This window comes from Prenolepis imparis, unplaced genomic scaffold (assembly GCF_030444845.1).
Source record: "Prenolepis imparis isolate NDT839.2.m4 unplaced genomic scaffold, iyPreImpa1.0 SCAF_12, whole genome shotgun sequence".
Taxonomy (NCBI): Eukaryota; Metazoa; Arthropoda; class Insecta; order Hymenoptera; family Formicidae; genus Prenolepis; species Prenolepis imparis.
Window position 1 is genome coordinate 4,872,113 of NW_028141170.1, and position 9,697 is coordinate 4,881,809.

General features: G+C 32.9%; 4 protein-coding genes across 6 annotated transcripts; 3 read left to right on the forward strand and 1 right to left on the reverse strand.

Moving 5' to 3' along the window:
- Positions 1 to 336: 336 nt before the first annotated feature.
- Positions 337 to 788, forward strand: Sf3b5 (splicing factor 3B subunit 5). The gene has a single exon (XM_083051189.1). The coding sequence runs from the start codon at positions 482 to 484 to the stop codon at positions 737 to 739; it is 258 nt and encodes an 85-aa protein (XP_082907315.1). The 5' UTR covers positions 337 to 481; the 3' UTR covers positions 740 to 788.
- A 147-nt stretch (positions 789 to 935) lies between these two features.
- Positions 936 to 4,404, forward strand: Ctu1 (Cytosolic thiouridylase subunit 1). Of its 2 annotated transcripts, none has more exons than XM_083051188.1 (7): positions 936 to 1,092; positions 1,177 to 1,408; positions 1,494 to 1,612; positions 1,695 to 1,883; positions 1,961 to 2,165; positions 2,263 to 2,511; positions 4,267 to 4,404. In XM_083051188.1, exons 1-6 carry the CDS (start codon positions 1,045 to 1,047, stop codon positions 2,481 to 2,483), a joined length of 1,014 nt encoding a protein of 337 aa, XP_082907314.1. In that variant the 5' UTR covers positions 936 to 1,044; the 3' UTR covers positions 2,484 to 2,511; positions 4,267 to 4,404. The 2 variants fall into 2 exon arrangements, with proteins under 2 accessions (XP_082907314.1, XP_082907313.1); XM_083051187.1 differs by lacking the exon at positions 4,267 to 4,404 and adding an exon at positions 3,139 to 3,276.
- Mul1 (mitochondrial E3 ubiquitin protein ligase 1) lies at positions 2,588 to 4,361 on the reverse strand. The gene is made up of 5 exons (XM_083051186.1): positions 4,222 to 4,361; positions 3,898 to 4,103; positions 3,605 to 3,789; positions 3,288 to 3,492; positions 2,588 to 3,201 (listed from the first exon to the last, which is right to left on the reverse strand). The coding sequence occupies exons 1-5, from the start codon at positions 4,324 to 4,326 to the stop codon at positions 2,874 to 2,876; spliced, it is 1,029 nt and encodes a 342-aa protein (XP_082907312.1). The 5' UTR covers positions 4,327 to 4,361; the 3' UTR covers positions 2,588 to 2,873.
- Positions 4,405 to 4,835: 431 nt separating the features above from the next.
- LOC145943576 (mitochondrial ribonuclease P protein 1 homolog) lies at positions 4,836 to 9,122 on the forward strand. 2 transcript variants are annotated; one of them, XM_083051185.1, is made up of 5 exons: positions 4,836 to 5,447; positions 5,551 to 6,121; positions 6,230 to 6,552; positions 7,507 to 8,416; positions 8,950 to 9,122. In XM_083051185.1, the coding sequence occupies exons 1-3, from the start codon at positions 5,071 to 5,073 to the stop codon at positions 6,533 to 6,535; spliced, it is 1,254 nt and encodes a 417-aa protein (XP_082907311.1). In that variant the 5' UTR covers positions 4,836 to 5,070; the 3' UTR covers positions 6,536 to 6,552; positions 7,507 to 8,416; positions 8,950 to 9,122. The 2 variants fall into 2 exon arrangements, with proteins under 2 accessions (XP_082907311.1, XP_082907310.1); XM_083051184.1 differs by lacking the exon at positions 8,950 to 9,122 and adding an exon at positions 8,727 to 8,943.
- Positions 9,123 to 9,697: the final 575 nt, after the last annotated feature.

Consider the following 9,697-nt stretch of genomic DNA (forward strand, 5'->3'; position numbering starts at 1 on the left):
AAAGTATTATAACATATTATTTAAAACATATTATTATTTTATTTTATTTTATCTTGGACTAACTGTCAAACTGCTAACTGCTAACCCTCGTGATGACAGCCTTTCGATGCTACGAATATAACACACAACGCGAATCGACAGAGAGCCAATCAGCATCGCGGAAAAGCGACAACAATGTCAATAACATGCCTTTTTTAGAAAGGGGATTATTTATGAATTGTATTATTCAATTAGTGGAGATTTTTATAATACTTGTCATTTTTTTTATTTCTTATTTTTCGAATAATAGATGCCACGATACCCTTCGATCTATCGATACGCTATTGCGCATGCGCGAGAAATTTCTCCGCGAGTTCTCTTCGCGGCAAACATAACCTGTAAATATAAACTTTTTGCGAGGAAATAATTGTGAGAGAAATACAGGCGCGATCGACTATCTGTCAAAGAGGAGCGAGATCGCGAGGAGGTTTAGTTGGGGAAAATGGGCGAACGGTACAACATTCACAGTCAGTTGGAGCATCTGCAGTCCAAGTACATCGGCACAGGACACGCGGATACGACCAAGTTCGAGTGGCTGGTGAATCAGCACCGGGACTCTTGCAGTTCGTACATGGGTCATTACGATCTACTCAACTTCTTCGCGATCGCCGAGAACGAAGCCAAGGCGCGAGTCCGATTCAATCTCATGGAGAAGATGCTGCAACCTTGCGGACCGCCGCCCGAGAAGCCGGAGGATTAAGCTTCTCGTATCCCTTTGTCGTCGCGAATGTGTTTTTTTTTTTTTTAAATGATAAAAACTATTATTAATCGCACAATTGTTATTTCGAGGAAGATTAAACTCTGACAAAAATTAGATACCAATATTACATGTGTTGTGATAAGCGTGATTTTCTTTCTCGCCGAGTGTCTATGCAACGTGGATACATAACCTAGATCATAGATTTGCATAAACGAGGAAATATATAAAGACATTTTTGTATAATCAATTGATATATAACAAGATTTTGTAATTTATCATCGATAGCTGTAGCAAGAGAAATCAAGATGCCTGTCTCTTGTTCCACAAAGTGTGGGAGAGATGCTATTTTAAAAGTAAAATTTATTTTTACAAAATTTTACTTGAAAAAATTTGTATAAGTTGTTACTATTAAATGTTAATTGAATGTCTCTTTTTAGAGGCCAAAAACTGGTGATACATTATGCAAAGATTGCTTTTTCTTGGCGTTTGAGACTGAGATTCACGATACAATCGTCAATGGTAAACTGTTCAAACCTGGTGACAAAGTCGCCATTGGAGCGTCAGGTGGAAAAGATTCTACTGTACTTGCATATGTTTTAAAGACTTTGAATGAAAGGCACAAATATGGATTAGATCTATTTCTTTTATCCATTGATGAAGGAATTACTGGTAATAAAGCTCATACGTTCAGACACACACACATATACATAAATATAATTTTATAATATATTTTATAAAATGTATTATTGTGTAGGATATAGGGATGATAGTTTGAAAACTGTGGTACAGAACAGAGATGATTATGACATTCCACTTAAAATCTTATCATACGAGGAATTATATGGATGGACAATGGATTCTATAGTTACAGAAGTAAAATACATCTAATAACTTTTATAAGTTTAAAAGTTCTAATTAAGCATACATTGTGATAGAATATATAATTGTATTTTAGATTGGCCGTAAAAGCAATTGCACATTTTGTGGTGTTTTTCGAAGACAAGCACTGGACAGAGGCGCTGCAATTTTAAGGGTAGATTGCATTGTGACAGGTCATAATGCGGATGATATCGCTGAAACGGTGTTAATGAATATCTTAAGAGGAGATATTGCCCGATTGCAGAGATGTACATCTGTAATTACTGTAAGAATATATCATTACATATGGGCAAATGGAAATCTTGATAAGTTAGAAATTGATACATAAATATGTTAATACAGGCAGGTGCAGATTCCATCATGCGATGTAAGCCACTGAAATATGCATATGAAAAAGAAATTGTCATGTATGCATATTTTAAGCAACTAGTATATTTCTCAACAGAATGCATATATGCTCCAAATGCTTACAGAGGTTATGCACGAACTTTCCTAAAGGATTTAGAAAAAATGAGACCTTCATCCATTATAGATATAATACATTCTGGTAAGAATTTCTCATTATATTTTATCGTAGCATTAAAACATTTTTATTATGTAAACTGAAGATAATAATATATTGTTATAACTTTTTTACATATTAGGCGAGCAGTTGCAAGTAAAAGATAATGTTAAGATGCCAGAAAGAAGGAATTGTATTCGATGTGGATTTGTTTCAAGTCAAGAAATATGCAAAGCATGTGTTTTGTTGGAAGGTTTGAATAGAGGTCTGCCGAAACTCGGTATTGGCAAATCTAATAAAGCTAAGAAAATAATGGGCTTGGACATAGATAAGAAAAGTGGACAGCAAAGTATGGATTTTTGAGGTTTTCATGTATCAAAACATATAGAAGGTAACATACAATATATATTTTTACAAAAAATATATACCTTTTATTTCTCTTTCATCTTATTATCAATTGAAAAAATATTTTATTATTGATACATTTGAGATAATAAATGATAAGTTATCAAACAAAAGATTATTATATATACGTATATAGTTTTGATTGACATTAACAAAAATAATTTATATTTTTTTGTAGTATGAACATTCTTCAAATATATTAACACTGGATATTAAAAACCACATATTGACAAAAATCAAAATTAAATAGAGCAATATCGTTTGATTTGATCACTTATTGCTTTTGTATTATTTTTTTAATACAATAGAAGTACTTGTTTCATAAATATTATATATACGTATCAAAATTCATACTATATACGCTGCTGCTCTTTGGGTGATCTCTGTTCTGCAAATGGGGCAGTTATTATTGATGCTAGCTGAACAATCTTCACATATGCATACATGACCACAAGGCAGTAGGATAATTTCGCGAGCATTTGTATTACAAATCACACATATTTGATCTTCTCTGAGATCTCTATCTCTGACTCTTTGACGTCTTTCTTGACGAGATGTTTCAAGCGATTGTCGTAACTGTTCCACCAATCTTTGCTCCTGTTTATTTTTCCAGTAACGTCTTGCCATGATTCCTCCGAGAAATAATCCGATTGCGCCACTTATTACACAAAATATCCTATATTTCAGAAAATTATATATTTAATATATATTTAATTATATATAATAATTTCATAACTATTTTTCACTGAAATTTATACACACCTGTATATCTTCTTACGATCATCTAAATTCCGTATCAAAGTGGTGATTGACATGCTTGTTATATAAAAAGGCGACCCATTTAATGGAGATTGCAAATTAAGAATGTCAGATTTAGTTTGTGATCTCGAAAGCTCACCTACTGCTGTAATAACTGAATTTTCACGCAACATTTTTTCTGTAGACTGTATGCCACGTTGACGCACTCCTAATAATTAATAAGATTATAAATATAAGTTTTGAAATTTGGTATTTTATAAATAATGTAATTCTTAAAATCTCATATAAGAAAAATAAGTAGCCTTAGCTTATCTTATTACCTGTGAAAAATCCCCATACAAGATCCGCAAATGTAGGTACACTAGGTTCAAAACGATCAGAAATTATATCCAAGTCTAAGATATCAGCAGATAATGGATCTATAATTTCCACTGAGGACCACCCTTTTTGTAAAACAAATGGTACCACACGATGAATTTTCTGAATTATTCGTTGATGAGCAGACCTATAACATTATAATCAGTTGGATCAATCAATTAAGAAAGTAGTGATGATAGAATCAAGAAAATTATTTGCATTTACATATCACTATTATTTATAAATGTACCCTTACCAGAAACCAGTCGATGTTCTAGCGATAACGTGTTCACTAACTCTAAACTTCTGTATAACTCCAGTAACATCTGTTTTATTAATACTTTGCAATGACTCTCCTAATGGTTTCACGATTCCTCTGATGGCAATATAGTCTACTTTGTTATTCGGACTGTTATCTATTAGATTTTTCAGATCAGGTCCAATGTCATGCAGTTCGACACCCTGCAAAATACACATATACAGCTTCTATCACTTTAGCTTAAATATAGATATTTTAGCATATTTCTTTTTAAATTGTAATGTGGTTGAAAATTTTGAATTGAATGATTTTGACATCTACCTTAACCGCATCGATCGAATTCTTGTAGTGGATATATTGTTTCAGGCAAATAGCGAATACGACGGTGTCAATTCCGAGGATGATTATTTCGCCTAAATACTCCATGATTAGATCACGTTTCTGGACGCATCACGTCCGTCCCAATCTTCAAAAATTTAATTAGAACTTAGATTACATCAGAATAAGTCATCTTGTAAGATATTTCAAATTGTAAAAAATCTGGAAGGAGACAGGAAGGGACACTGCCACGTATTTTTCTTAGATCGTTGCGCTGTCATCTGATACCTATGATTAGCGTAAACGAACTAAAATCTATTCACATTTATTAGAAATATGCATTACACAACATGGTTATGTTTGAAGATGTAAAAAATCATCGGAGATCCAGAGTAATGTTTGATCGACCAATCAGAACGAAGCAAAGACTTCTTTCTCATTGGTTAATCGAGTGCTTCTCTATCCAATGAGTAGATTTTCGAACACAACCCTGAACATTTTTAGTGATTTATTAGCTCGCGCATGCGATTTAGTAAATTACTAGAAAATATGAAAATCACACGTGCACGAATTCCAGATTCCAGGTTAGCCTAGGTTAGAAACTTTTATTTAGCTGTTATATATTTTAACATTAGAAATTTGAAAACATTAGTATTGTGTACTATAGAAAATAAAAATGCAATAAACAACATTATTGAGAAATATTTAATTTGATAGATAATCACAATCATTAAAAATTGACATTGATATATCCAATTTCTTAAAATTTTATCAATGTACTTCGTTGGACGAAAATCCCAAAAGGAATAAAGAGGAAGATAAGGACAATTGTGCGAAAAGTTATATTTGAGAATGTACAATCATCTTAGGAGATGTCTGATCGGCTCGATGAAGATTCATTGGGAACTTTTGACGCAAAAATCAAGCCACGAAAGTATTTTATCATCCAAGTTCGATTGCTGTACAGGCACTCGTCGTATTTGGAATAATACGATGTGCAAACGATTTTATTGCCAGATTGTGATTGACGAGAGGACGAAGGCAATGCAAGATGACGCGCAGAAGAAACTTGATGAGCTTTTATCCAATCCTGAGTACAAGAAACGCTATCAACTGTTAGAATTAGAGATAAACAGAATGCAATTCGATGCCCAGAAAGTTCCTGCGAAAGAACTTAGACCAAATGAATGGTGGATATTGTTACAACTACCGAGCAAGCGGCAAAGGCTGTAAGTACCCTATATTTCTCTTTAGAGAATACTTTTGTAATTTTAATTAGTTCTTTAAATAATATCTCAATTAAGATGTATATCTTTTATTAACATTATACAGAAGATATCTTTACTATTTATGGTGCAACGAGACAGCAAAGGAAAATCAGAAAATGAAAAAGATATATAAGAAGGCTCAATGGCTCGCTGAAAAGGCAAGAGCTGAGCAAACAGAAGATACTGGTGAAATAAAATATGGACTCATACATAATTCAATGTTTCTGCGTATATGGCAAAGAAATATGAACCAATATTATAATGCTAAATTAATTCAAGCTATAATGTTTGCACCAAAAGTTGTGTTTGATTGTAGCTATGAGAGTTATATGAACTATTATGAAATTCACAATTGTGCTAAGCAACTGACTCTGGCTTTTGCCGAGAATCGTGCTCATGTCGATCCTATGTGTCTTTATTATTGTAATTTGAACAGAGATGGGTTGCTTATGGAGTACTTTCACCACAGTATACCGACCTTATTAAATCGAGATTTTCCAGCGATTGTGACATCGCAATCTTACTTAGATTTGTTTCACAAAGATCAATTATTGTATCTTACTCCACACTGTAAAACTGATATGACTGAATATGATCCTGACACAGTATATATCATAGGTGCAATGGTAGACAAAGTTAGTTGATATTAAATGTTCTTTATAAATAATACATATAAAAAGGATACATTACATACACATCCTTTAAGTCATATATGTTAAGTAAATTTTTTATCAATTTTGTAGAGCAATCCAGCACCTATATCTTTGGCAAAAGCCAAGAAGGATGGTATTCGCATGGAAAAATTGCCAATAGGAAGATATCTCAAATGGGGTGCTGGTTCTCAGTATTTTACACTCGATCAGATGATAAATATATTATTGGATATAAAATACACAGGAGATTGGAACAAAGCGTTCCAGCATGTGCCAAACCGAAAATTAAAAGATATAAACTACAAAAGAAATTTGCACTCGGAAAAGATGAAAAATCAAGAATCGTCTACGATTGAGCCATTCGATTTTGCATTCAAGAGTAGAAAACAGAATTGATTATGTCATCATAAAAGGTAACTTTTGTGATTATTGTATATATTATGCAAATATGTATGCAATGTATATTGATATGATATATAAATGTACAATAAATTAATAGGAGTGATTCTAAATGAGTATTGTTACAAAAGTCACTTGTTTCAACTTTTACGTACACATCCATTTTTAATCGTACTTGTTTTTAATGGCATTTATAATTTTATTTCAATTATTTTTTTCAATTTAACAAAAATATTTTGTTTTTCTTTTTCAAATTAATAAAATTTACAGAAACTATTTTTTATTTTTATAAATTTTATTAATATTTAAAGTGTAATATGTATCTCTTGAATTTTATGCTTTTAATCTCGTATATGGAAAAAACAACGACTGCTACTATCCATTTTAATATTCTTTGAGACAGAGGGCAGATAGACCTTTTATAATGCTACTATGTGATATTTGCCTTTGCAACTAAAATGTCACTCTTTAAATTATTTCTTTCTTTTCTAATTTCATAAAGATACAGAATATTAAATATGTGAGTTATCTAATGGAATCAAAATTTTGAATTATGTGAATAAAGTGTATTAAACTTTCTTAAATAATATAATTTTTCATGCACAGATACTTTTGACTCTTCATATGTTTTTTATACTTTCTTTGTATTAGAATATTGTCTTTAAATGTATGTCATTTGCTGAATGCTTTAACAAATATTAGTTTGAATAGAGAAAACAATATCAGAAATTTTATTTCAGTTCTAATGTGAATTTCATGACGATATCTATGTTTGACTTATATATTTGTTTCTCTTTCCATCATTTTAATGAGCACTATATATTTGACTTGAATTTAATTATTAATCTCTGGTTTATGTATTTATAATTACATTATATATTTATATAGTTCCTATTCGCGTAGGCAAAGAAATACAATAATTCTTAATTTTCTTTGATTCCTAATTATTTGATTTTCCTTCCATTTAGAGACTTCATCCTCGGAGAAAACGAATGTTCCAACTTTGAAGAAGAGGCTTTCTTTCTGCGTTCGCGCATCCCAAATGCTTGCATTCTTCAGGGTCAGTCATGCGCAGCCGTCAAACATTCGTGTGAATGAATCGTACTGCGTGACGTCATTGACAGTCAACGTAGCTAGCCAGCCGGTTTGTAACGCTCGTCCGTGACAGGGTGGCGATCCATGAGGTGGCGCGTGCGCCCTCCTGTCACGCGATGCATCCGAAGAAACACGGTTGCCAGCCACGGGGCAGGCAAGCAAGCAGCCAGACAGGCAGGCTCCGTCGTCGTTTCTTTTATTTTTTTTCGTCACTGCCCGTGTTTCGGTGCGAGAGAGCGGCAACAACGAGAGAAATGCAACGGCGAGAAGAAGCTACGAAGATCGGAAAATATCGCCCTCATCGGAATTGAAGAGATTCCGTCACTCGCGTGTTTTCCTTTCCTGCGGATAAACGGCCACCAGCATAACGCATCTATTTAGGCGCTGTCAGTGTGATTCATCCCGTGCATTTCCCAGAGGAATTTAATTCTAGTATCGCATCTCTTTTTTTCTTTCTCTCAGTAGCAGGAAGAGGAAGAGAGAGAGAAAGAGCGTCTGCGCTCCGATCTGTTCCGTGTGTTCCATGCCAATTGATCGATAATACTGACCTGTACTCGGATAATTGGGTCGCGCGCGACTAATCGCGACCTGAATAACACAGAATTGCGTTTCCATCTGCGAAGAGAAGAAAGTGTTAGAGGTGGAGGTGGATTTTCGCCGGGAGAGAAGCCCTTATAAATTACACGGATTTGTTTTTATGCCTTGGGCCACCTCTACATATATGATGAAATTGCAGCTGCTCGTTATCGAGACGGACTATTGCTGGAGGAAAGCGTTGCTTAGGTAAGCGATCATCTGTTTCTACACAAGTGCCTTTCCGTGTACATATGCTTTTTTCTTTCTGCTCTTTAATACAGCTTCGCTTCGCATTGGCAATTTTCAATTGTGCGAACGACACCAGCAATTAAATGAATATGTTTTGTTAAGAGACACCGAAATTGCTTTTCTGTCATCTATAATCTATAAATATAGGACATTCTACCTTAGTTAAATTTATTTCGGCCAATTTATTTGATTTTATTAGATGTTTATTTTTTATGTGTGAAAATTCGATAAGTGAATTGTCAGTTAATCTTTAATTAAACTCTTACAGATTTAGGTCCGTGTGATGAAGAGGAAAAAACAATGATTCAGATAGCAAGTTTAATAGTAACGCGTTGACACATTTACACAAGTGCAAGCTTAACGATTGTGACAAACTTTGTAGCGCAGCCTTTCCTTTATTTCACGCTTATTGTTCTCATTTGTGAATCTGAGATCGCGAAACTTGTATTATTGTCAGTTATATCATGTTACGCATTATTTTATCATTACAGTTACATTATGCATTATCCGATCATCGCACGAAGAATGGATCATATATCATGCAGCCGCGTTTGTGCTTCGAAGCGATTTCCGAGCGGTGTTAAGCAGCATCGATAATGTACTTCATCTGCTTTGAATAAAGCAATATTTTCATCGTTAATATTCCATAAAGTACCATTCTCCATCGTGTTCATCTCATTCTCGTATGTATAATTTTTCACTTTTATTAGGCACTTTCGTGCTTCATAATATCGCAAATGTCTATTACTGTTTATAGCGAGATATAAAAATGCCAGCAATTATATATTTTTATCTTTTCTATTTTTGTCTGCTAAAAAAACGAGATAAGCAATTATAGAAAACTATTCTATATTTATATGTTTAAACATTTATTTTAATTTTTTTATTTAAAAATAAGTATATTTATTTTTTTAATACATACATCTTCAATATTATGCTTTCTTTAACACATAAAAGCTATTCAAATTTCTTCCTAGAATAAACAATCATATTTATTGACTAATTAAATATTTAAACTTTTAAACATTAAAAAAGAAAATTAATAAAAATTAACACACTCTTTACATATTTTTAATTATATTCTAATTATATATTTGTATCACACATAAAAAATCTTGAAATCTTAATTCATATTTTCTCAATTTAAAATGATTTATAATCATTCTCGAACGATTGACGCGACGATAAATTTGAATTTTCGCGGACAAGCGTCGGTCGGTAATTCAGAGCTTCTCGCGG